Source organism: Panulirus ornatus, chromosome 34, assembly GCF_036320965.1.
Source record: "Panulirus ornatus isolate Po-2019 chromosome 34, ASM3632096v1, whole genome shotgun sequence".
In the NCBI taxonomy this organism is placed as follows: domain Eukaryota; kingdom Metazoa; phylum Arthropoda; class Malacostraca; order Decapoda; family Palinuridae; genus Panulirus; species Panulirus ornatus.
The window spans coordinates 2,236,153-2,263,779 of NC_092257.1; the positions used below are offsets into that span (position 1 = coordinate 2,236,153).

General features: G+C 38.2%; 1 protein-coding gene and 1 non-coding gene across 6 annotated transcripts; one reads left to right on the top strand and one right to left on the bottom strand.

The window, feature by feature from the left end:
* The first annotated feature begins 348 nt into the window (after window positions 1-348).
* TRNAG-CCC (transfer RNA glycine (anticodon CCC)) lies at window positions 349-419 on the top strand. The gene has a single exon. It is a non-coding gene; the product is annotated as a tRNA-Gly (tRNA).
* Window positions 420-4,574: 4,155 nt separating this feature from the next.
* On the bottom strand, window positions 4,575-26,981 carry LOC139759768 (bolA-like protein 2). Of its 5 annotated transcripts, XR_011715141.1 has the most exons (4): window positions 26,604-26,981; window positions 17,376-17,407; window positions 13,582-13,676; window positions 6,493-6,537 (listed from the first exon to the last, which is right to left on the bottom strand). XR_011715141.1 is itself a non-coding variant. In XM_071682217.1 (3 exons), exons 1-3 carry the CDS (start codon window positions 26,667-26,669, stop codon window positions 6,432-6,434), a joined length of 267 nt encoding a protein of 88 aa, XP_071538318.1. In that variant the 5' UTR covers window positions 26,670-26,832; the 3' UTR covers window positions 4,575-6,431. The 5 variants fall into 5 exon arrangements, 4 of the variants coding, with proteins under 4 accessions (XP_071538318.1, XP_071538315.1, XP_071538316.1 ...); XM_071682217.1 differs by lacking the exon at window positions 17,376-17,407 and having other exon boundaries at window positions 4,575-6,537; window positions 26,604-26,832; XM_071682214.1 differs by lacking the exons at window positions 13,582-13,676; window positions 17,376-17,407; window positions 26,604-26,981 and adding an exon at window positions 10,098-10,189 and having other exon boundaries at window positions 4,575-6,537.
* Window positions 26,982-27,627: the final 646 nt, after the last annotated feature.

The following is a 27,627-nucleotide window of genomic DNA, read 5'->3' on the forward strand; positions in this document are numbered from 1 at the left end:
ATATTTCATAATAAGAATATTTTTAAGAATATCATTTTTGGCGAAAAATGTGTAGATAGTGAATTGTAAATATCTTTTATTTCACAAGGATAATAGGTAATTAACTTGAAACATCAAATGACATATTATAAAACATTTCACAAGTAATACTAGAATACTTTCAAGATATCATTCCGTATGATTTTACTATAAAATTTACATTGTCACGCTTCTTCAGGAATTTATTTACTTCCATTGACTATATCTCTCTTGATAGTCATATGAAATGAATGAGAACATGGCTGACTAAAGTATAACATAGAGAGGATAGATTGAATGTATACTTTTACCTTTCTCATGATTTCCAAGGCGCCGCTGGTGTAGTGGTATCATGCAAGATTCCCATTCTTGCGACCCGGGTTCGATTCCCGGGCGGCGCAGCAGTTTTTATTCATTTTTCAGTATCATCACACACGCTCTGATCACATCTGCAAAAAACTCCGTGTTCCTGTATCCCCATTAACCTGTAAACGTACAAGGTAAACCACGAAAAGGTCCATGGGGTCTGGATGTCGATAGGGAGCTGTGGTTTCGGTGCATTGATATAACAGCGAGAGAATGGATGCGAACTGATGTAGCCTTCATTTTCCTGGCGTTACCACGCTAAAGCAGGGATCGGCGATTGGGTGTGGGGTGGAGGAGAATGTATAAATTATCTTTTTTTCTTTCTTTGCTTTCATGCATTTAAGCTGTTCCTTGGGAGGCGCGCGAGCGCGCGGGGAGTGGCGTTGGAATGGATGAAGGCAAGCATGTATATGGACTCATAGAAATATATATGAACATATTTATATATATGTACACACACACACACACACATATATATATATATATATATATATATATATATATATATATATATATATATATCCACATTATTTTGCTTTGTCGCTGTCTCCCGCGTCAGCGAGGTAGCGCAATGAAACAGACGAAAGAATGACCCAACCCACACACATACACATGTATATACATACACGTCCACACACGCAAATATACATACCTATACATCTCAATGTACATATATATATATATATAAATATATATATATATATATATATATATATATATATATATATATATATATATATATATACATATATATATATATATAAATATATATATATATACACACACACACAGACATATACATAAACACACATGTACATAATTCATACTGTCTGCCCTTATCTATTCCCATCGCCACCCCGCCACACATGGAATAACAATAATCTCCCCCCTCATGTGCGCGAGGTAGCGCTTGGAAAAGACAACAAAGGCCCCATTCGTTCACACTCAGTCTCTAGTTGTCATGTAATAATGAACCGAAACCACAGCTCCCTTTCCATATCCAGGCCCTACAGAACTTTCCATGGTTTACCCCAGACGCTTCACATGCCCTGGTTCAATCCATAATATATATATATATATATATATATATATATATATATATATATATATATATATATATATATATATATATATATATATATATATATTATCCCTGGGGATAGGGGAGAAAGAATTCTTCCCACGTATTCCCTGCGTGTCGTAGAAGGCGACTAAAAGGGAAGGGAGCGGGGGGCTGGAAATCCTCCCCTCTCGTTTTTCATTTTCCAAAAGAAGGAAGAGAGAAGGGGGCCAAGTAGGGATGTTCCCTCAAAGGCTCAGTCCTCTGTTCTTAATGCTGCCTCGCTAATGCGGGAAATAGCGAATAGTATGAATATATATATATATATATATATATATATATATATATATATATATATATATATATATATATATATATATATATATATCATCCCTGGGGATAGGGGAGAAAGAATACTTCCCACGTACCCACGTATTCCCTGCGTGTCGTAGAAGGCGACTAAAAGGCAAGGGAGCGGGGGGCTGGAAATCCTCCCCTCTCGTTTTTTTTTTTAATTTTCCAAAAGAAGGAACGGAGAAGGGGGCCAGGTGAGGATGTTCCCTCAAAGGCCCAGTCCTCTGTTCTTCACGCTACCTCGCTATCGCGGGAAATGGCGAATAGTATGAAAATATATATATATTTTGACTGGTTGGTAAGGTTATTTAATGTATGTATGACTCATGATGAGGTGCCTGAGGATTGGCGGAATGCGTGCATAGTGCCATTGTACAAAGGCAAAGGGGATAAGAGTGAGTGCTCAAATTACAGAGGTATAAGTTTGTTGAGTATTCCTGGTAAATTATATGGGAGGGTATTGATTGAAAGGGTGAAGGCATGTACAGAGCATCAGATTGGGGAAGAGCAGTGTGGTTTCAGAAGTGGTAGAGGATGTGTGGATCAGGTGTTTGCTTTGAAGAATGTATGTGAGAAATACTTAGAAAAGCAAATGGATTTGTATGTAGCATTTATGGATCTGGAGAAGGCATATGATAGAGTTGATAGAGATGCTCTGTGGAAGGTATTAAGAATATATGGTGTGGGAGGCAAGTTGTTAGAAGCAGTGAAAAGTTTTTATCGAGGATGTAAGGCATGTGTACGTGTAGGAAGAGAGGAAAGTGATTGGTTCTCAGTGAATGTAGGTTTGCGGCAGGGGTGTGTGATGTCTCCATGGTTGTTTAATTTGTTTATGGATGGGGTTGTTAGGGAGGTAAATGCAAGAGTTTTGGAAAGAGGGGCAAGTATGAAGTCTGTTGGGGATGAGAGAGCTTGGGAAGTGAGACAGTTGTTGTTCGCTGATGATACAGCGCTGGTGGCGGATTCATGTGAGAAACTGCAGAAGCTGGTGACGGAGTTTGGTAAAGTGTGTGGAAGAAGAAAGTTAAGAGTAAATGTAAATAAGAGCAAGGTTATTAGGTACAGTAGGGTTGAGGGTCAAGTCAATTGGGAGGTGAGTTTGAATGGTGAAAAACTGGAGGAAGTGAAGTGTTTTAGATATCTGGGAGTGGATCTGTCAGCGGATGGAACCATGGAAGCGGAAGTGGATCATAGGGTGGGGGAGGGGGCGAAAATTTTGGGAGCCTTGAAAAATGTGTGGAAGTCGAGAACATTATCCCGGAAAGCAAAAATGGGTATGTTTGAAGGAATAGTAGTTCCAACAATGTTGTATGGTTGCGAGGCGTGGGCTATGGATAGAGTTGTGCGCAGGAGGATGGATGTGCTGGAAATGAGATGTTTGAGGACAATGTGTGGTGTGAGGTGGTTTGATCGAGTAAGTAACGTAAGGGTAAGAGAGATGTGTGGAAATAAAAAGAGCGTGGTTGAGAGAGCAGAAGAGGGTGTTTTAAAATGGTTTGGGCACATGGAGAGAATGAGTGAGGAAAGATTGACCAAGAGGATATATGTGTCGGAGGTGGAGGGAACGAGGAGAAGAGGGAGACCAAATTGGAGGTGGAAAGATGGAGTGAAAAAGATTTTGTGTGATCGGGGCCTGAACATGCAGGAGGGTGAAAGGAGGGCAAGGAATAGAGTGAATTGGAGCGATGTGGTATACAGGGGTTGACGTGCTGTCAGTGGATTGAATCAAGGCATGTGAAGCGTCCGGGGTAAACCATGGAAAGCTGTGTAGGTATGTATATTTGTGTGTGTGGACGTGTGTATGTACATGTGTATGGGGGGGGTTGGGCCGTTTCTTTCGTCTGTTTCCTTCCGCTACCTCGCAAACGCGGGAGACAGCGACAAAGTATAAAAAAAAAAAAAAAAAAAAAAATATATATATATATATATATATATATATATATATATATATATATATATATATATATGCGTATGAACGTATATATGCATATGTGAGCGGATGTCTTTCTCCGTTCGGGAAGCAGCGATGAAGTCACTTCAGAATTCGTGTGTGTTTAAGCTCTCGCACCTTTGCCTTGAAGGTCATTTTGAGGGAACTAAAGGTTATTTTGAAACCACTAACCAACACCTGTCAAAAGTCTTACATAATACTCCCTTCAAAACAGGTGACCTAGCCGCCTAAAAGTATTCTTTCACACTACTATCCACACTGAATATTTTCCAAATACTCGAGCTCCTTTACATCTTTCAGTGTAAAGAAGGTTGGGATCATAGTTGACAATATCGGATGAACTTCGGATAAACAACTTCACCGGAAGAGGTAGCTGCCAAAATAAAAAGCATTATACAAGCTCAAGATGATGAGTGGAGAAATTCATTGAAGAGTAACAGTGTTACCCGACAAACAAGGAGTGAGTGCTACCCGATTGTCCTACTAGTATGGCAAAATCTTATGAGTGTCTTGCTTGGCACTCTTCCCAAACACATTCTGTTGTCTTTGTAATACACACTCCTTCCTCACATGTTCTTGACCTGTTACCACTACCCCATTTGCTCTTCCAACTGTCATCATATGTTTTCTTTTGCTCATGTCACATTATTCACCTCCTTTCAAAACATTTCCCTATTTCTGAAATCCCTAGACACTCTCTCATTCTAGCTCTCCTTTCCACATTCTTTCAGCAATAGCATTCCTGTGCTATGACACCAATTTCCTTACGATTCTAAAAACAAGAATAACAATACTGTACAGAGGATCAATATAAAAACAAATCAGTGAGATGTTACATTTATTAGTACACTGTGTCTTCTTTTTGCCTGCATGGTGATTCATTACTGTTAAAAGAACATCACTCAAAAATTCTGTGGTACAACAAGAGTCAGGAAGCTTATTACACAAGTCATCATATATCTCTTACAAGACAATGAATAAATCAACCTGCTTTAGGTGCATGCTTAAAGTATCCTATCACAGTCTGTTGACACAGCATCATATGCTGACAAAGATAACATCAATACATAAACTGAATCTGATGCACCACTGACTTTTAATATCATGCATTCTGAGCTTCTTCGTTGATTAAACACGAAAGAGGTAGGTTGATTATTTTTAAAGACATACTTGTCACTAAGAGTAATGAAAAGTCAAGCCAGGAGAACCTAACATTGTTTTTCACACTTGGTAACCTGCACCCTCACGCTCCTTCTAACAAGCAATTACTGTGGCTTCTGGTGTACCATACACTTTTAATATCAAGCACTTTGAGCTTCTCAGTTAATTTAACATGAAAGAGGTAGGGAGACTGGGGCAAATGACAACAATGGTCACTGAGGGTAATGAAAAGTCAAGCCAGGAGCACCAACACTTGTTTGCCACACTTGATAACCTGCACCCTCCAGCTCTTTACGACAGGCTGTAACTGTGGCTTTTGGTGTAGTGCATCCTAGCACAACAAAGGCAAATCCACCACCCCCAGCACCAGTTAACTTAGCATGCAGGCCATGAGATCTAGCCATAATCACCAACCGATCAAGACTAGGATGCGACACACCTAAGGCACACAGTAATGCATGGTTCACATCCACTAACTCATCTAATGTATTATACGCCGACTCACGTTCACTGTCATTTGTGGCAGATGCAAGCTGTTGCAACATTTGGAGACCATGGTCAGCAACAGCATCAAGTGCCTCAAGGATTGGTTCCATGACCTGAGTAAGTCGTTCTCGTCGCTTGCGTACGCCAGTCACCAGTGCTTTCGTGCTCCGTGGCACGCCTGTGCTGACCAGAAGTATCTGCAATGATGGTACTTGCACGGGTGAACTTTCGCCATATTTAAAGCTTACTGCTCCTCCATAAGTGCAGATGGAATTGTCTATACCAGATGGTGTTCCGTGAACGATCTGTTCACTTACGAATGCCCAGTGACAAACATTTTTCAGGTGACTGCAGCTGGTAATATTGGTAACTTTACCTTCGGCCGAAGGAGAAGGCAACTGGCATGGATTAAGACTACCAGATATGTGAAGTAATGCTGCAGACAAGCATACTGCATATGCTGCAGAACTACCAAGACCAGCACCTGTAGGTAACTGGCTCCTTACAGAGATGCTCAGGGCTACTGGACACGGTAAGATGGCCAAGTACAAATGCAAAAACGACAAAAGAGCAAGCCTTTGTGGACTAGTAACTTCCTCCTCAATGCTCAGGAAATGACGTAAATGAGATGCTTGTTCTTCTGATAAAGGTGTTGCGTCGGATTCGTGCTTACATCCCAACTGACTCCAGAGGTTCTGTATGGTTTCCAGCGTCCATGATTCATTTATCCCTATGTCACGTAAATCCAGCGAGATACAGTTACCCCCAGTAGTCAGTGTGAGGTGAGTGCGCAGATCAAGGCTGAGAGCCACTGCTCGCTTACCATACACCACAGAGTGCTCACCATGGAGGATGACTTTACCTGGTGCGCTCACCTTTACAACCTGGGACATTTCCCCACTATCTTCACCATTTGTTGACATGTTCATAAACCCTACTTGCCAAAAAGTTTTTGGTATTCACTTGTGTTTCCCTTCCTCTTCTTTAGGGCTCAGTCTTCTACAATAGTTGCCTGTGTCACTTTCTGTGTGAGCTCTACTCTTGTTTCTGCTGCATTTGTTCCAGTTGCTCTGGTGTGAGGGTCTTCATGGAAAAGGCATGAATTGTTTTCAGTTCTTCTTCCAAGGCCGCATTTACTAGTCTGAAATATAGTAAACAATGTTTATCAACGGAAAAAATCAACGTATGACAGGAATCAAAACATCTCAGCATGATTACTACTGTGAATACTTGCTAATCTGGCTACCATCTAGCAACAATTGCACCAAAGAATCACGTCAGACAAATGATTACTATAACCAATCATCGCCTACAAACTATATTCCTAGATAACACTTACAATGAACATCAAGACTACAACACTTACCACAGCATAGCATTGCTTCTTTACTCAGAATTTATGCATTTAGCAAGTCAAACACACACACACACAATATATATATATATATATATATATATATATATATATATATATATATATATATATATATATATATATATATATATAATTCTCCTGCGGCTTATAATCAGTGGCAGGGACAGGAAGAGTTCCTTTGAAGCAGGGAGTTCTTTGACAAGACTGTATTTCGTCAACTGACTATGATAAAGAATCATATATACATACGTATCTTATGTAATAAACCTCAACACACCCCTATCCATTTAAGCCAATGCTTCACGAGAACTTCGTCTTACATACGTGTGAACTTTCTTAAATAAAGAAAAACTAATAACATCAGTGACTTAAATTCATCATTTTTCAATTTCACATTTCCTTTACCCACTCTAGTCTACATATCTCGTGGCAGGCGGTTGCTGTCATGGCATCTACATCCCAAGGTACAAATAGCCATTTCTTTTGTAATTGATTTTGCAGAGACAGGTTCCCCAGCCCCAAAACCCATGGGATGGGAGAGAAAAGGGAGACTTAGTGCCTTGGGTAGAGAACTAGTAGCTTTGTAACATTAAGAATTAGTATGAACACACAGACCTACAAGTATAAGATGGATATGGTTCAAGAAAGAAGGAAAATCACGGAAAATAAATGGAAGGTATGTGGGAATGAAGCAGTGTCATGTATGGAAACAAGAACTGAACTGAGTAAAGGCTAGATTTCCTCCCTTCCTGGTATTACCCCTACTCATATCCTAGAGTTTGGAGTGATTATCATTTGTTCATAACTTCCTAAACTCGCCATCAATATCCCCGTATCCCCTCGTTCCTAATTTCGGCTTCCTAATATCGAAAGTCACCCAGTTGTATACAGTTTTACTCCAACTCCCTGCAATTCTTGCCTTCGCCTCTAAACCCCCTGCCTTAATCCACTCCCTGCAATTCTTTCTTTTCTGCTCTAAGTACTCCTCGTCCTAGTTCCTTTACTCCTTACTCAACCCTACTTCGTAAACCCTCAACCTAAAATAGTCTCATCCAATTCCCCACATTCGTCCTGATGCCTACACTCCCCACTCCACTCTACTTGCTACATTCCCCAGAATCTTCCGGAGCACTCACTTAAAGAGACCAGACCATCCGAGGCTACACACGCAGGTTTAAAGGGGCCGTCAACTGTGAGGTTTTAATAGCGTTACACCACTCGGTGCCAAAGACAACTATGATAATTCATAATTTCACGTGGAGTCATCTGGTATAGCAATTACAGGTCTTTGATTTATAATTCTTCGCGATATTTCCTATGTATCTTGGTGGAAGGGTTCGACCGATTCTCCCATTGGTTCCGGGGCAAGCAGCAACCACTACGTTGAGATCTTTAAATGAGTTAAAACAGAGACGGCAGCACCTCTGTAGGAAAATGGAACTTTAAACGGCTTCCAATTTTATCATGAGATAACGTCTCCCTGAATCAATGAGATCAAAATAATCATGGAATTTATCATAATATACATGAGTGCAGCGTAACAATGATGGAAAGTGACTCTACTATGAATTCACTGGTCACTCCCAACATAGTTGGTGGGAATATCTACTTGCCACAAACGTTCAAAAAGGGCGTCTCAATTCATCAATCAATAACATGCTTACTACCTAAACACATTATTGTACTCCACGCTTATCTTCCTGCCTGCACATCTCACCCTCCCCACTCAGCGCACTACCCACACTCCCCAGTATACTCCCTACTCATCCAACTACCTACATTTACTACCCAAAGTTACATTTCACCCACATTCCTTGCTCTACTCCAACTCCCCACGTACTCACTATATCCTCAACACTTTAGAAGTTACATCCTACACTCCTATCTTATTCCGTAGTCTCCACTCTCATTCTTCCTACTATCACCCCATTATACCCCTCTAGTGTATAATACTTATTCAACAAGCTGTACTTTCCTATTTTTCCACAACAGTTCATTCTATTTACCATAACAAGTGGAAAAAAATCACCAGCAGGCACCTGGCTACTAATAAAATTTCCTGTCTTGGTAACTCTGACTAATGTAAATGTGTAATTTCCATATTGAATGGACAATGAATAATTTCATCAATCTTCTTTACATTATTCTGAGTTAATCAAAAAAATGAAAACGCAGCTTTATCAGAATCTGAAATGTCATCACGGGCAAAAACGCAACCACTAGGCATTCCCTGACTGATTCTAACATCAACTTCTGCTGTAACTAAAGACTGACTGCAACTTGCTTTGCCTACCACACAACTATGGTTTCCACAACCCGACTCTCTTGGTAGGTTTTTAATACAACCTGTCATTTTTTGTTTCAACGCAGGAGTGAGAAAGCTGGTGTGATACGCTCGGATGGTCGGCATTATTAGTGTTACAGGATACCATTGCCCTCACTTTTCCGCTAGGTACTTCCTGGTGCGTTTTCTCTTCACGGATCTTCTTTATTTCTTTTCTTGTCCACCGCACACCTTATCTCTCAACTGATATATAGTTTTCTTTTCGATGTTACAGTATACATCAGATCTAAAACGACATATAAAAGACAAAGGATGAAGACACGCTCACCATCCACAAATTCAAAATCAAATATTGTTCATAATCGTAACTAATAATCCAATATAATCATTATCAAAGGCGCATTTTATGGTTATAGGTCTTATGGAATCATAAAGCAGTTACGGGCAGAGTGGGTGTGTTAGCTACAAAATTCCCGGGTACAGCAACAGACAGCGTAAGGTATTGTGAAGGCTTCCACAATAACATCCCTTTGGGGCTACCTAGGACTATAATGATCTGCTAAACGAATGATAAACTTAAGTAGTCCTCACGGTGACACTGGCCCAAACAGAGCCACTGTTCTACACTGTGCAACTGGTCTAGAAGGTGTCAGTGATCCACACACTAACAGTGGTCCACGTAGTGTCTGTACTCCATACAGTGTCACTGGTCCACATGGTGACAGTGTTCCACAGTGCCAGTGATCCAAAGTGTTATGGTCCAAGTATTGCTAGGGGACCAAATAATGACAGCGGTTTACATACTGTATGGGATCTATATAGTGTGTGGTCCATACAGTGCCAGTGGTCCACACAATAGTTTCCATTGCTATGCATACGCGAAACAACAAGAAATGCACTTAACCACAGACACTTACCTTGCCTAAGCACCTCCTACACCCGAAAAGGAGACAGCACCGAGCCCCTCTCACCTGCCGTACACACATCCCCCCCTACCCCCACAAACCACACCCGCAAACCATAACCAAAGAGCAGCACACACCTCCACATTCCATTACTCACGAATCCAGGCGAGGGAATGAGTCAAAACCCAACCTGTTGTTCCACCTACCACCCTGCGCCAACATTGCCAACACGTAATTTCTGTTACGTCCCCTCCAGGTGCTTACATCTCTGCATTCTCTCATTCCTAATTTACCTCAATACCCATAATTAGACTAAACAATATTCTACCTGTAAGTCATCTAAACTTGACTATGCACAACGTGAAATAAATGATATAATATACTATATACCACAACTCCACGACACCTCTCTACCGTAAAAGAAAACGAGGATATCAGACTGAGGCGTCAGGTGGTACAGAGAAGTACCGTTGATTCTCCCACGAGTTCTTCTAATCTTCCGCACCAGAAGTACGTCATGAATATCCACGCTATCACTATATATAAATTGCGGCAGTGTAGCCACACTACATGGCCACCATCTGTTTCCGAGGTGTCCTCTTGCTCCCAACACTGTCATGGAACAATCATCTAGTCATCTTCACTACATTAATTTCTTATCACTAACTTAACAAAAAAAAAAAAAAAATGCGCTATTACTGTCCATTTAACGGTCGTACACTACGACCATCATCTAATGAATCAGTTACTAAAACGCTGTACAATTCTCTATTGTCACGTCTTTCTGAAGTCACCATCACACCACATCAAACACCGAATCACTATTATTATCACTTATGGAGTTAGACAAAGAATCACTATCGCCACATTCCTAAACGCTAAGGGTAGCACATGGGCGTGGTGAACAAGCTTCAGATACCTCAGCATGAGCAGCAAGCATCACTACCATACCCACTATCGTCATAACCAGGAGGAAACTAAATAACGCCATGACTAACATACACATACAATCTGCGCGTCAGAAAGACACCCGATTTCCTTCGAAAGCCTCGGATCAAGGAAGCAGTCCTAGATCACCCAGAATTTGGCAGACGTTTTTGACGCAAAATTCGGTAACTACTCAAGCCAGGAGTGTCCAGACTGCTACATTCTTCAGTGTGCCCATCGACTTGGTTTCCAAGCAATAAAAACACCTTTCTACTTATACGGGGGATTTACTCCTATTGCTACAACGATCAGATGAGGTACCGTGCAAATTCACAGTGAGCGTTCCTCAGCCTAAACGAGTTCATGATCGTATTCCAGATATATTTCTCCTAGTGGGATACGAGGCTATTGATAAACCTCTCATATTCCCTGGAAAACAAGAGAAAGCTCAGGTGGAGCGACTCAGTGGCAACATTCAGGAGAAAGTATATGTAGGCAAGGGTAAGGTCTGTTCAAGGCCACACCCGGGTGAAAGTGGGGGAGTATGAGGACTGCTCATGGCCACACTCGGATATCTGTGTCATGAGGTAAGACGGGGATCATCCATGGCCACATTCAAGAATGTGACCGGAGGTGAAATACAAGCTTCCACACCGGAAATAGTACGTCCCAGGTCACTGTCATCAGCAAGGGTGACCTAACACACACACACACACTGCCTGGCAGCAGAAGCGAGTCAGGCAGTTAACTAGTGCGTGCAGTCGATACATAGACCATCAGCTGCTGAGTGGCTACAGTTCGCTACAGTCAAGCACAGAAAGAATACAAAGACTTCCTTCCCCATTTTCAAAGGAATGTTGTAAGTTATGAGTTGTGAGGATTCTAAAATTATTCACTGGTCCACAGCCAGGTTTTCAGTGATAGATAAAGTGACCGACAATTAGTGACAGCGGGATCTGGTTTATACTCAAGATTCTACGATATTTATCGAAATGAATTCTCCCTAGTTAGCAAAATCAGTGATCTGAATCGTTAGAATAATTGGTCCTCCCCAAGAAACACAAAAGCGGTGGACCGAAAGCAGAATGTGTTCAGTCAACGAAAAACAACGTCAGTTCATGACTAAAAGTAAAATTTAACCTACAGAGTCCATGGTAAAGGCCAGATATCTGCGACCTGAGACTAATGCTTCGCCCACTCACCACTTGAAATATGACACATCTTGCACTCATAACTTCGGCTGAAGCACCAGCAGTACCATTTCTTTATCCGTCATTTCCCAGTAACATATAACACAGCTGTATTACCTCTTACTCATGATAATACTACCTTCCGCTTCAAAAGGAACCACACCACAGTCACTAGACAACTGCAGTGGAATTAAGCAAAGTAGAATTGCTTGTGTCATTCTAGCTGATTATTTGGGAGTTACTTTACTCAAGTACAGGAAATTTTGACTAGGAGTAAAGTTAATCCCAAAATAATCTTCCACCACTGACCCACATACCATATACTTCTGCAAGCTACCAGCCTCCATTTACTGGTGTCACCCATTACACCTATGAAAAACTTACATGCAGAGATATTTTTACACTGAACCATCATCAAAAGAGTGGGCGTCGACATGTATTCACAGCTTACAAGTAACGAGGCCAAGACACACACACGGATTCAGCAACTGACTTTTCAAGCTATTTATGAAGAATCTACTTTCGTGCTATTGTGTGAAGAACAATGGCATATGGAAGCAAGTCCTACCCTTAGCCACACCACTTGTTGTGACCACAGCAGGGAGGAAGAGAGGGTATAATATGTGCTAGTTGGAGGGAGGTGGGCTGAGTGTTGATGGGCTTTTATCTATACTTGAATGGTTGAGGTGAATATGTTCACACACACACTTACTCATTTGTGCATACACAGAGAAATGCACAAGTACGTCTTCAAATATGCAAACATAAGATCATGCACTTACACAGAGGAACATCATAAATGAAACAAAATGTAACAGGTCATATGTAATGGATTAACAAAGGAGGCAGGTAAATCCTTAAAAAAAACTGGTAGAAGTGAGGAAATCAGAGAGGCAAATAAACCCATGCTGGAGTGCAAACTCACACAGGTTTAAATTTCTCAAGTATGTGCAAGAAAATTATTTTTACCAGGACATCACAGAAGTCACTGAAGTGAGTGCTGTACTCCAAGATAATCTTTGAACTAAATGAATATACTATACACTTATTCTAGGAACTAGTGGATGATTTGTATGATGGAAGCTGCTGGCAAGGGAGACAGGAGGGTGTGAGTGGTGGATAATTACAGAGGATATGTAAGATACCTGGAATGAATGTATGACAGTGCCCATGAAGAATGAAGAATGTAACTTGGAATCAGTATAGCTGGGTGCATGTGTGTAGATGGGTGTCTGCAAAGGTGTAGGAAATGTGTAGGTGGGTGACTGTGGAAGATGTGTGATGGTAGCAATCAGTGGAATAGGTAGAGAGGTATGTACTACTGGGAGCCTATGGATAATGTTTAGATGTGGATACTTGGAGTGGGTATGAGAAGGTGGGCATCTAAAGTGTGTGAGGCTAAATGGAAGCTGGCAGTGTGTGTTGAATATGACTGAAGAAGGGTACCTGTGTTGAGTGCATGATGATGGGATTAGTCTAGATCTGAACAAGACTGCAGTCTCACCTGTGACGCTGCAAAAGAGGCTTGCCCACAAACTTAGGTGACGCTACAAGAACGTTGAACTTAGCACCGCACCCATCACTTTGGTCCTCCACAGCCTGCATGTAACAGTTAAGTTTGGATTAAAAGAGGTGCTTGGTTAACATGTACCCAACACATTTCAAAATGCAAAGAATGAGATCCCTACACACTGTAATAACAGAAGTGTTTAGTTTGCTTGGAAATGAAAATGACCAATACCATGATATGATGTGGGAATTCACACTGGAGAAAGTACAGTGCCAATCTGTGCAAGTGTAATTACATCACAATGATTAGAGTATGCTTTAAGATAATAAAAAGTACTCAACAGCACAAACATTAAACAGATTAAATGTAACTCCAACACTAGAGAGTTTGCAAAAAATTCTATTTGCATTCCTCAGCACTTTAAGCTCTGGCCAAAGTAAAAAAAAAAAAATGGTTTATAGGCAAAATTAGCCAATATTCAAATACTTATACAGTTTCAAAAAGTCAAACTTCAAAAGTCTGAAAAAGTTTATTATAAAATCTATGAATTTATGCATTAATATTATGTTCCTACTCAGTTTACAAGTACATCCTATGTTTCAGAGATAAGACTCGGTAAGAAATGTTGAGCCATGCTTCAAAGCATTATAAACAAAATATGCCATTCTGTCCCCTTTACTAAGCCTGTGCATGATACTGTTGAGCCACAGCTTATCTTTGATGATCCTCCATGTACAATGACTATCTGAAGTGAGTCATGGTAAGTGGTTTAGTGAAAAGATAAAAAGGTGGTAAATGCCTTATGTATGATGGAGTGTGGCAGAGTGGATGTGATGGCAAAAGAATTTCCCAAGAGGTGAATGTTGTTGACTGGTTAGTTACGATATGTATGGCACAAAGAAAGGTGCATTAGGATTGTTTTAAAGTCTACGTTGTTGCATTTTATGAAGGCAAGGGGGACAAATGTGGATGTTCAAAGTATAGAGGTATAAGTTTGTTGAGTACACCTGATAAGTGGTATAGGAGATTGGTGACATACACACAGCATGACTGGGGTGAAACAACCTTGCCTTTGTTTACTTGATCCTCAGTAGCACATAACTGGAACTGTTAAACTTCCCTCATTTGCATTTCAAATAAATCTTAGCTTTGAATTTCTTACATTTCTATTTCCCATCTTCCATTTTCATGATCACTGGAGGCTGTAGATGACTCCATATATCACCATACTCAGATTCTTTATACAGTATACAGCAACATGCTAGTGCACTTCTGGATGTCTGAAATTTTTCTTCAAACTTTTACATCCAGTTTTTTTGCTTGGTATCTTCCATTACGATAGCACATCTTATGGCACCATAGAGGACATTCATTTTTGCACATGAAATCAATCATATTTACAACTTGCAGAGGTAATGCTTATATCATTCTTCTCCTGTTTCAGCAAACTTCCTTTGTCTTTTGATTTTCTTTCCTGTTTTCTCTGAAACGATTATTTTCTCTTACATTCTGAAATATTTCTTTCATCTTCAACCATTCTTCTCTGTTTATTTATAATCTTCCAATTTTCCCCATTTCACAATGTTCTTGATTTTCATTATCCATTGCATCATTAATTCAACTTTATCATTTTGGCCACTAAGCCTGGGAGTTTTTGTGCATATTTCAGCTAATAAAATCTGGGCTTACAGCTTGCAAGTGTTTCAGAAATCTCTTCCTTTCCCTGTCCTTTTTTTCATCCTATAACTCTTCCAACTTTAAGTCTGGTCTACAAACCTGTGAAGCATGTACTAATTCCTCCTACTATTTTTTTTTTTTTTTTTACCTAACTGCTTTTCCTGCCTTAGAGAGGTAAATCAGGAGCAAATTATTTAAAATTCTCTTCTTTTCTATCCTTTTTTCTTTCTACAACTTTCCCAACTTAAAGAATCTGGTCTACAAACACCTTACCTCATATCAGTTTTTTCTATTTTCTTTTTTCATTTGCCTACATCCACTCTTTTTCAGTACAGTACAATCAGTAAATTATAAATGACAGCTAGAAAGTAAAGGTGTGCAAATCATGCCATTGCTTATTTGTTCCTAATTCAATGTCACCAAGGTGGGTGAAGCAACTGTCTATAGGCATATATAGATTGATCTTGTACCTGATACTTTCAAGGAGAATCAGTCCAAAACTTTTGGATTCATCTGCGGATGGTGCCATAATTTTATGTGTAATTCTACATTAATTGCTAAAATAATGAATTTACACTTTCAGCAACAATGTCATTTTCAGAATGATTGCATATATAATAAATGCAAGCTCTCACTGGAAGATGACTCTTATACTAACCAAGTTCATTCTAATATGGAATATAACTTATTGGATACAAACCAGTTAACCTCATTCTATTATTCTATTACAAAACTTAGCATCTCATCATTGCACAAGGTGCCATAAATATAGCTACTACATAAAATATACATATTTTTTATGCATTCTGCATTATGTGTAAACCTTCTTTTACACTTTATTTGCTTTTCAAGTTCAAGTTTTCTGCAGCTTAGAAATGGAAAGCAACTAACCTACCAACAATGGAATAAAAAGCAAAATTATTCAATTACACTTATCATTAACTACTAACTCAAATAACTACAACCTACATACTATGTGCATTCAAAGCGAAGACCATACAAGCATATTCAGCTCAATAAGAAAAAATTCCTTTCAAAGTTTTTTTTTTTCAGGAATAAGGCACTTTAGAGAAACTGTGAATGATACCTCACTCAGATTTCATCTCGAACTCAGAAGTGTTTATACTGTAGTTAACATAAAAAGACTAGCTTTTAGCACCAACTCAAACTTCTTCCAACTACAGAAGAAATCTATCATGTATAATTCTATCATGTATATTTGATGGGGGGAGGGAAAATGGAAGGAAGGCTAAAAATATGTAATTTCTAATTTTTGATAGGACCTTTTCATAAAAAAACATACAGATTGCAATTAATACTTATCATCCACTGTATTATGCAATTAAACAACATGGAAGTAATAAGAGTACAATTGAAAAGAAAATGTTATCAAGTTAACCTGCTTCTGGAAGACAGAAAGCAAAACACTAATTCTGATTAGGAAGAAAATAACTGATCATACAAACAGTGTGAACTTCAGCTTATTATGTATGGACTATACCTTTAATCAAATGATGATATGTAAGAAATAAATACACAATCTAACATGAAAACTGTAATCATAATCAAACCACCTCATTATTTTGATTGCTCCTTATCAAACATAAAATTTGAGAACCTATAGTATATTCATGGTATTAATTTTTCAAAGAGTACAACATGTACATATGTAACACACCATCCATTGCTCTCTATATCAAGTCTGAAAGGCTTATGCTAATGTTTATTATTAAACTTCTTAAATTTTAATTTTCATAAGCAAATTTCCATGTACTCACAAAAATGTGTTAAGTGTTCATGGACTCCAACTGCAAGTGGTAACCACTACAAGTGAAAAGTCACCTTCAGTGAGGCTCTATCATTGTCAGAAAACCTTTTCACTTAAGAGAAGTCCTATGTGAAGTGCAGCCTTGTTGCTGCAGGAGCCCCATAAAAGGGATCCTAGGATCAAATAACTAATGCAGGTCTTATATATTTTTTCAATGAATATAAATTCTTCCATGTATGCAAGAAATATTAAACAATATAGTATCTAACAATCAATTTTTGAAATATATAGTTTATCTATCCCCAAAGTTATCTAAAGAAAGCTAAGTCTGACAAGTACTCACTTTTCATAGGTGGATTAGGTCCTTCCTGATGTCTGTGTAATCAAGAGACAGTATTAATCTACAAATGTATCATGTATGTTTATATTTGCATGTGAAACAGGTAGTGCATGCAGAACCTTCCCCAGGATCTTTGGTTATAAACTTTACACTTTGCATCAAGTTTGACTCAAAAAGTATCACTTGAAACAATGTCAAATTATATTTCAAGAGGTGGTTTGCTTTTGATTTCAGTTAGGCAGTTAACATTTCAGTGAAAAAGAGAATAAGTATAAACTCAATTAAGTACTTCAGAAAATAAAACACAAAGGATAGAGTAAAACTGGACATGACACAGCAAGAAAAGAAAGGGGAACAATAAAACAGAGATATGGAAGAATAGCAATATTTCTAATGACAAATCTGATTTTTAGGACGTGCTGGAAATCATACAAACAAAACAATGTGTTTTCAGAGTTTTGGTATATTGAATTCATAATTATCCAAGGAAAACAATCTTTATAAAAGAGTCCTGGTTTTACCAAGACCCCTCTAAAGGCTCCTGCAACCTAAGGCTGCACTACTTCCAGTAGCAGGGAAATGCAGACTATTTTGAAGAGGAAAGTTTTTGGATGAGACTGTACTTCAAATCATACCCTATGAACCACACAAAATAGAGCACTCAAAACAATCACTTGGAAACCACAAACACACTAACCCTTCCAAATGAAACAAAGATCCTCCCATTACAGTGCTACCTCAACATACTTGGTACTCAATTCTATGAAACAGCACTAGACCCCTCCATCCAAACCACTCTACAACCAACCACCAACCCCAATGCTTGAATAAAATGTTTACCCATACCTCACACTTCAGTAACCTCTGCTCACAGATTCCCCCATCCTAAGAATATAACACTGACAAAACACATACACACTAAAATAACCTGACAAGAACGAGACAACTGACTATGTTACTAAGTCTAAAACTCAAACCCATCAAGCATACATCCAGTGAAAACTACATTCCCCAGACACACACAAGTCACACTTTTCCATCTATATTCTGAAAATCACCCATTCATACAAACCTATAGTCACCATTTCAACACATTCCAAGACCCTTCATGTCTATGATGCAACTATTGTAAAGAAGACAATGAGCACTTACTATGCAACAGCCCAGCACTCTCTGCACATAGACACATACACATCATAACATTTTATGACCTGTGGTCCCAACCAGTGGATGTGGACAGTTTCCCGAGTACTGTAAGAGCCTCATAAGGACAGGAGGAACTCCTGTGGCAGGAAGTAAGTATACTTTATGTCATTTCCCTGCTCATGACCAGTGCAGCCTCCAAACTGCAGGAGTCCCAAAGATGTGAATCAGAGGTTGTATATCAATAATGCAATCACACAAAATAATTGAACTAGCAACTAGTTTTATGAGGGACTGGCTGGATTAAAATAAAAAAAAAAATTCTGGACAAATGTAATAACTAGTAACTACAGGCAAAATATTATTATTTTCAAAACTTACTCTTTACATAACCAACTATCTATACATCAGAATAAAGTTGTAATTAAAAGAATCTAATAAACATTCTAAGATGTGGAAATAAGAAATAACATGACTTATTTTTATGAAAGTTTAATAAAAGTTGTAACAGATGGCCTGTACATTCAAAATGACAATACTGACTCAGCTCTTAAGTAAACAAATGTTTAAAGTAATCCAATCCTACCTTCACAAATCATGCTCTCACTTTTCATACGAGAAAGGAAAAAAATGGTTATTCATAAGTCATTAATAATATCATAATGAAAGACTTAATCAGTAAAAAGAGTGACAATTGCTCGCTAACAAGAAATTTTTGACATTTTTTCAAAACCAACTGCATCACTAGAGAGTAAAACCTTGCTTGAAAAATTTATTCACATCTGCTTACCTATATTCACTAACGTATCTAATGGAAAGTTTTACAAATCTCATGGAATCATGATAAACTGCATTACTGTTACATCCCATTTTCAAAAGTAATCAGTGCACCTTTACCTTAACTGTTGCCTGTCTATTGTATTTTAAGGTAAACTGGCAGTAATGAAAGTATAGCGAGAAAAAGCAAAAGTGACCACATGAATAAATGGATAACAGTACTGGAAACAGGTCTGGGAGCCTGGGAGGTGGAATGAGAGTAAGTGAAACTACAGTCAGAAAGCTGAGGCCAGCCAAGGACAGATAATAGCTCCTTATCATCCATATCCAAAAGGGGCTCTTGACTTTTGGTTTTGAATGGGAAGAACTGTTATTTTGAATATAATGCAATATTACATACAAAAGCACTGTAAGAGCAAGTAGAGGAATTGTTAACCCGTCCTTGATCATGAGGGGCAACATACTTATTAAGGACACAATGAAAAACCATTTTACCATGAAAGGTTCTTCGCTAAAGATCAAACAAGCTGGTATTGCTACAAGCAAAATACTCTTTTCATGGACATGGTAGCTCATTAAAAAGAAAACCAAAGATCCATTAACAAGGGAATAACGTAAGTGTCTTGGGGTGGGATTAATGAAAAGGTGTAAACTTGATGGGATCATGCATACTACTGTGGAGAGCAGACAGATTAAAGCCATGTTGGTGTTGTCAACCAGATTCTTTATCTTTATCAGTACTGATATACTGCACCAAAAACTGGCTACTTTGTCTTCGAATAAGCCTCGGTCAATTGGGAATAAACGGTAAAATACCTGCAACAGCACATGAGCATCAGACAAAAATGGTGACCAAATAACAACAAAAGTTAAGATAACACATATGCCAATCTTGGTTATTTTGAAAAAAAAGCCTACAATGCTTCCTTGTCTGCAACATATTCCTAACAAATAGAAAAATATGGGGAGAGCATGATACAACTCCATTTGTTTGTAGTTCAATGCTAAACAAAACAGAATTGAGCCCAAACAATCCTGACCCTTTATCAAAGCAGCTACAGCTCCAACAAAAAACCCAAGTGAAGCATTGTTATACTGAAAATGACCATAGTCAATTAGATATAACCCAGGATAAAGGATGAGAGACATATACTCTCGCTTTCCCCATTTCCTTCTGGGGGAAGTTCTTGACAGAGCACAAAATAAAAAGTATGCTGCAGGAATGTATATCAAGAGATCTACCACAAACACAGTGTACCTCATGAATAATTTGTGCTCATAGCTTTCAAAACCACGAGAAGTGTGCAGTTCAATGAACTCAGGGTTTAATTTTCTAGCTATAAGTCCACATAGGTAACTATGAAATGCAGTAAGAGGGGGATAGTCTAGACCCCAATACAGCAAATCATTGTCTGTTGAATTTGCATACCACTCTTTCACTGGTAAATTAACAGTCAATTCCTGCCAGTGGCGCTGTGCTTCATAATCACCATACATTGGGGGTTTACCAGCTCCTGAGTATGGATAGAGTGACACACACCACCTTAAAAGAATTCCCAAAAGAGTAATCACAGCCGTGGCAGCCATTTTCTAAATGTTCAGATAAATCACATCTGAATAAACTATGTATAATGAAAATAACCAAAATCAAAACTATCTTTACAGAGATAAATGGCTTTCAATCCACACGTGAAAAAATTTCACTGTTGAAACATAATATGAGTGCAGTATCAATAGTCACTTCTTGCACAGAGGTAACAGAATGAATTTTGAATACTATTTATTTAGCTAAAGTGACAAAACTCATTCTTTAAAGAATAAGCATACTACAGTCTGTTCCATAAATAATTTCACTAAAACTGCTGGAATGATAAGTGATATGTCTACTGATGGGATGTGTTGGGATGCCATTAAAGAATTCTTTCTCAGTACAAAGGTGATGGCGAGCAGTTTCTGAAGTCCCTCACTCTTGTCAACACTCCCATTCATCCTAGAAACAGATAAAAAAAATCAGTGGAAATAATCAAGCACAGCAAAAGCTCTTCCATCTGTGTTTAAATCCAACTATAGTGCAGGATGGTTTTAAGAACCTTTCTCCAGGTATCACCATCTTAACACATTTCTAAAAATCCCTTCATAAAGATAAATCTCTGACACAAGCACTTCCTCACTATCCTTTCACTTTATCTTTGGTATTCCTAAGCACCTGCTCTCTCTCCTCTCATCTGGATTAAATGAAGTGTTGTCTCTTAAACATCTCCCCAATATCACAGTATTTTATCTTTTATCTTCATCACTGTAACACTTTCCTCCAACTTTATTATCCATTCATACCACTGTCCTAACTCCACTACAGTACATCATTTTTAGTTATCAAACCTGATAAAAGCATTTTACATCTGAATTCAAGTCAGCACAAATCTTATTCCAAAATGACTTCATTATGTTAAGCATATTTTCCCAGTGACTTGTCTAGTCATCAATTCATCATCTCTAACTCAGTTCCTACTCATATGTGTACAGGGGAATCAAGAACGTACAGCCTCAAAGTTCATTCAGATGTAAACCCTACTTACTGCTGTACTAGTGTAATGATATGAATCAGTCTCTCATACTCCTGGACCACTTGACTTAGCACATAAGTAATCTAGTGATATCATATATAAGTATCAGTATTAAGCTCATGCACACAACAGACATCCCTCTGATATCTTCACATCAAATACTAATAACTGAAAAATAACATCAAGCCCGATTTCCTTCATTGTTAATCTCCTCTCTACAAACCTTTACCTATTATACTTTCTATATTCACTATCCTCATCTGCAAAATGGCCATACCCACACTTTCATCAATATGCCTTTCCACAATCGTCCTCTCATTTTTCTCTCGTTTCATCAACAATAACAACAAGGAGCCATGAAACATTCCAATGAACCTTCTCAAATTTTCAGACCACTCATGCTGCAGTTTATCAATAAAAAAATGTTTTTAATTGCAATTAAAGGCCAAAATGCAAACTACAAACTTCCTATAGCCCTTTTCTATTCACTGAGTCTTTTCTCAAATCCATAGTTATGACAAACTTTATCATTAATTCATCTCAAGCTTTCTTGAAAATCTTTATTTGGTGCAAAACTGTGGTCTCAAAAGCCCTTTCCCTCCAGTGCTTTTATTTGTACATACATGAGTTCAGTAATCTTTATGTATGGTCAATCCCAACTCTACTATAAATCTAAACAATATTTACGAAAACTTGATTCTGTGATCTAAGCAAAAAGTTATTGTTTCAACAAAATAAAGGAAATTTTTTTTGCCTTTAGGCTGCTAAACATATGTTCCATATCCATTCAAATTCAGTCTCACCTTCACTCTCCACTATCAATATTACTACCCTATTGATAATTTCTCTAAAGACCATCCTTCCTCCAACACAATCTCTTGCTCCTGTATTCATTTCTAGCTTTAAGAAAGAAATATGTAAAGGTGTACACCATAATACTATTAGGAAACATCTAGTTATTTGTACTTTCTTCTTGCAGTTCTAGAATCAGCTAAAGAAATAGCTACATCTACTGTGCTTCTTTTTCTATCAAAAGTAGGTAATAAGATAATGCTCAATGAAGAAAGTAAACTTAAGTTAATGTGGATGTTAAGGACTGTGTACATGGACACATGTATACACATAACATAAAAGTAATTTGAGTGTCAAGCCTCATCCAAATGGGCTCAATCGTACACTATGAAAGAGTCCGTTTGTTTTCTGCTAATTTCTCCAATGGGTCATTTATATTTGCAGGTGGTGTGTTGAACAGTTTCAGCCCAAGAAGTCTGCACTATTTTCTCTTATACAGTACTGAAATCTGTGCCCTAATCAGTTTTAGTGATGCATTCCAGTAACTTCCATGTGAATATCACTCACATTTGTATTCAAATAATTCATTTCTCTTATTTCCAGTAGTTTTCCTCTGCTGTGGCTCAGAATGATGCTTTGCACATTTTCTAACTTCACATTATCACCTATATGGAGGGATAAAACATTTATACAACAACATTCCAATGTGTGAAGTATAAAAGTACTTCAAGATGTAATGACTTTTCCCCATCTTGAGAGTGTGCATAATATAGTCTCCCATCTTCTCAGCACTGGCAATGGTTGTTTTGCCATGCTTCCAAAACATGAGGTCACTGAACATAAATGCTTCTATATATTTTAAATTTCTCCTCAATGATAAAATCATGCTTGCCTGGATCCAATATTCTTTGAGTTTTCAACTCTTCATTTCTCCAAAAGTTATTTTCCATTACACAGCACACTATTTTCATAAGCCTACTGGATGAACTGATTGATGTCTGCTTCCTCAGTAACTTCTACTCATAAGAGTTTCATACTATTGATCTGAAGGTGATTTGTGTGTACATGTACATCCGAAAGAGGCACTATATACTCCCTTGTTTAAAACAGCGTCTTGTGATCTGTAAATGTCATTTTTGTCTTTGTACATTTAATTCCCATATCTATCCCTCATTTGTGATACCCTACCCTCCTTCATTTCTTTTTTTACTTTTTGAAAGACTATCAAGGATAACATGGAACCTGTAATCTTTTCTCAATATTACAACTGCAAAATATAAAAACTCATATTCCATAAAACATCATCTTTTAGCAATCAAATAAATCTCAATCCATTTTATGATAAGTGTTATGGCCTTAAATCATTCTTGTGACAACCATTATCTACTGCATATCATTCAACTGTTAATTATGCCACATTAAACCCTCTTGAATGTTCTTTTTGTTTGATCAATTACATGCTTAAGAACAAGTACTAAGAAAACCATGAAGAATATTATCATTTTATAAACAGCAATTATCTGATATTATCAGACCTTGATTACTTTAATTTATACTGGAACAGGAAAACTGGATAAATTACCTTTAACTCCTTGAAAATAACAGTACATCCCTTTATAAAGAAGTTTAGGGTGTGCCACAAATATCAAAACAGGAAAACAACAGAACCCCTTTTGCAATGGTATCATGCTGTATGGAAAATGCAATACAAAAACATTAATCATTTTGACAGGTATTTTTTTCATTATGCAATAAAATACAACTCATGAATAGAAAGGGTTGTAAAGCTGAGGGAAAATATAAGCAAAAACCCGTAAAAGTGTAACATGATTAGAAACAAACAGTACAAAAAAACTCACCTTGCTTCTTTTTTTTTTTTTTTTTTTTTTTTTTTATACTTTGTCGCTGTCTCCCGCGTCTGCGAGGTAGCGCAAGGAAACAGACTAAAGAAATGGCCCAACCCCCCCCCCCATACACATGTACATACACATGTCCACACACGTGTATACATACCTACACAGCTTTCCATGGTCCACCCCAGACGCCTCACATGCCTTGATTCACTCCACTGACAGCACGTCAACCCCTGTATACCACATCGCTCCAATTCACTCTATTCCTTGCCCTCCTTACACCCTCCTGCATGTTCAGGCCCCGATCACACAAAATCTTTTTCACTCCATCTTTCCACCTCCAATTTGGTCTCCCTCTTCTCCTCGTTCCCTCCACCTCCGACACATATATCCTCTTGGTCAATCTTTCCTCACTCATTCTCTCCATGTGCCCAAACCATTTCAAAACACCCTCTTCTGCTCTCTCAACCACGCTCTTTTTATTTCCACACATCTCTCTTACCCTTACGTTACTTACTCGATCAAACCACCTCACACCACACATTGTCCTCAAACATCTCATTTCCAGCACATCCATCCTCCTGCGCACAACTCTATCCATAGCCCACGCCTCGCAACCATACAACATTGTTGGAACCACTATTCCTTCAAACATACCCATTTTTGCTTTCCGAGATAATGTTCTCAACTTCCACACATTTTTCAAGGCTCCCAAAATTTTCGCCCCCTCCCCCACCCTATGATCCACTTCCGCTTCCATGGTTCCATCCGCTGACAGATCCACTCCCAGATATCTAAAACACTTCACTTCCTCCAGTTTTTCTCCATTCAAACTTACCTCCCAATTGACTTGACCCTCAACCCTACTGTACCTAATAACCTTGCTCTTATTCACATTTACTCTTAACTTTCTTCTTCCACACACTTTACCAAACTCAGTCACCAGCTTCTGCAGTTTCTCACATGAATCAGCCACCAGCGCTGTATCATCAGCGAACAACAACTGACTCACTTCCCAGGCTCTCTCATCCCCAACAGACTTCATACTTGCCCCTCTTTCCAGGACTCTTGCATTCACCTCCCTAACAACCTTGCTTCTTATATCAATCAAAAAGCTCATTTAGGGTATCACTTGAAATGAGGCTTTTCAATTTGGTAAAGTGCAGGTTAGTGCTTCCACTATAACAAATCAGAAACCTAATACAATTTCTTATGAAGTACTAGGATTTATCATGAATAAATCAATAAATCAAAGCTAGGAAGCATGACTGGGAAATATTCATTTATTCTTGTGTGACTAAGTTCATAGTTGGGAGGGTTGTAGAGACCAGTGAAACTGTGGGATTAAATAATGTGAAGGCATATTAAACACGTGTGTATGAATCAAAAGAACCTGTGTAAACCTTTCCTAACTTTCCATAGCAGTAGAGATAATGCAAATGAGGAAGGCAGAAGCTATGTTCCAGGCCATAGGCAGAAGGCAGAGGCCTGTCCTCTAGCCCCATCTTCCTTATTTATCTACTTAAATAGCTCATATCGTTAATCATGTTCTAGCAAATTTTCCATTAATATTAGTAGATACATAATGTGACTTTTTCATCACATCCAGACATGCATAAAATAACTACTTATTCACTGATAGAACATGTCAGCTGTGCCCAACAACGTAACCTGACAGTGTGTATGGTGGGCTATGAAGATCCAAGAAAACATGGAAGCTCTTCATATTCTGTTAATTTAGGTAAGTTATATTTTTACATCATTTAACCCCACATTTTCCTTCATCTTTAGAGCCATCATCGGTATCAAGTTATCTATTATCATAGGACAAATACATACAAGTTATTTCTGCCAACAATTTGGTGGTATCGGGTCACACTACATCATACCTCCCCTGACTTCCGGCCCTTAAAGCTGATGGTGACCCTTGGACCTGATGACCCGAACTCTGACCTGATCCCTTCCAGGTCAGGTCACGTCATCATACACAAGGGTTGTTGAATCTTTATGCTCAAAGGCCTTACCGTCATGTTAAGCAGGTCAAACTTATAGTACAACAAGAAATATAATCAATTATCAAGAGATACATTATCACAACTTACAACATGAGTTGCGTCAAGTTCCTTTGTGAGCTTCTCTCTAATGTACTCCTCAGTGTAAGTCGTCATTACTCAGGTCTGCGATAATGTCGAGGGCAGTCACAGTAATCAATTGTCTCCCCTGGAAGACAGACAGACAGCCACAGACACAGTCTTCACAACCCTTGTGTCAGAGACCAGGAGCACAGCGTCACCACCAGGTTCACCACCACAACATCTAAATCTTAACATCATCTTTTCCATCAATTTACTTATCAAAAGATAGACATAATGAAAAAGAAATCCGCATTCTACAATCTTATATTTTTTTCTTCATTTTACAGTACGGAAAGAAATTAATTGTATTCTATTATTTCCACAGCAATGTTTGTGTTTGGTTGTATTAACTGTAAGATCTGATATAGTTTATGCTGCATCCTAATATGATAAATAAAGCTTGATGTGTCCATCTATAAATGAAATTTTACCATTCAAGGTAGAAATCTGTTAATACAATAACTACATCCCAAGGATCTCTTTGTGTCACGGAAAATCAGATTGTTATATATAGATAACAAGAATAATTCTTTTAAACGTGGAAATTTGTTTGTATTAGACACTTCCTTCAGTTTTCTTTATCTATGTTATAAAACACCTATCACCCACACTATGTATATAATTGATTACTTATTCCACATTCAAACTTAATGGGTCTCAATATATACACTGGAAATTACGATAAAAAACTTTATTGCAAACCACTTAATAACAGAAGTTTACTATGCAGTATTACTTATATGTACAAAATACTATTATGATATGAATAAAGTTCAAAAGTAAAATTTCCTCTACGATATAACAGTATTTCCTCCACGTTAATTCATTAACTTCTCATGATGCCCTCCCTTTAAATCAATTTTTGATGCTGCAATAGTAAGAATCTTGTCCTTGAAAAGATTAATTTCTTACCTTGATCAAAGAAATTCCGATTAACATCGAAATTTTGAGATAGATGCGAAAGTCTAACAATGACTAACATATGTAGTTA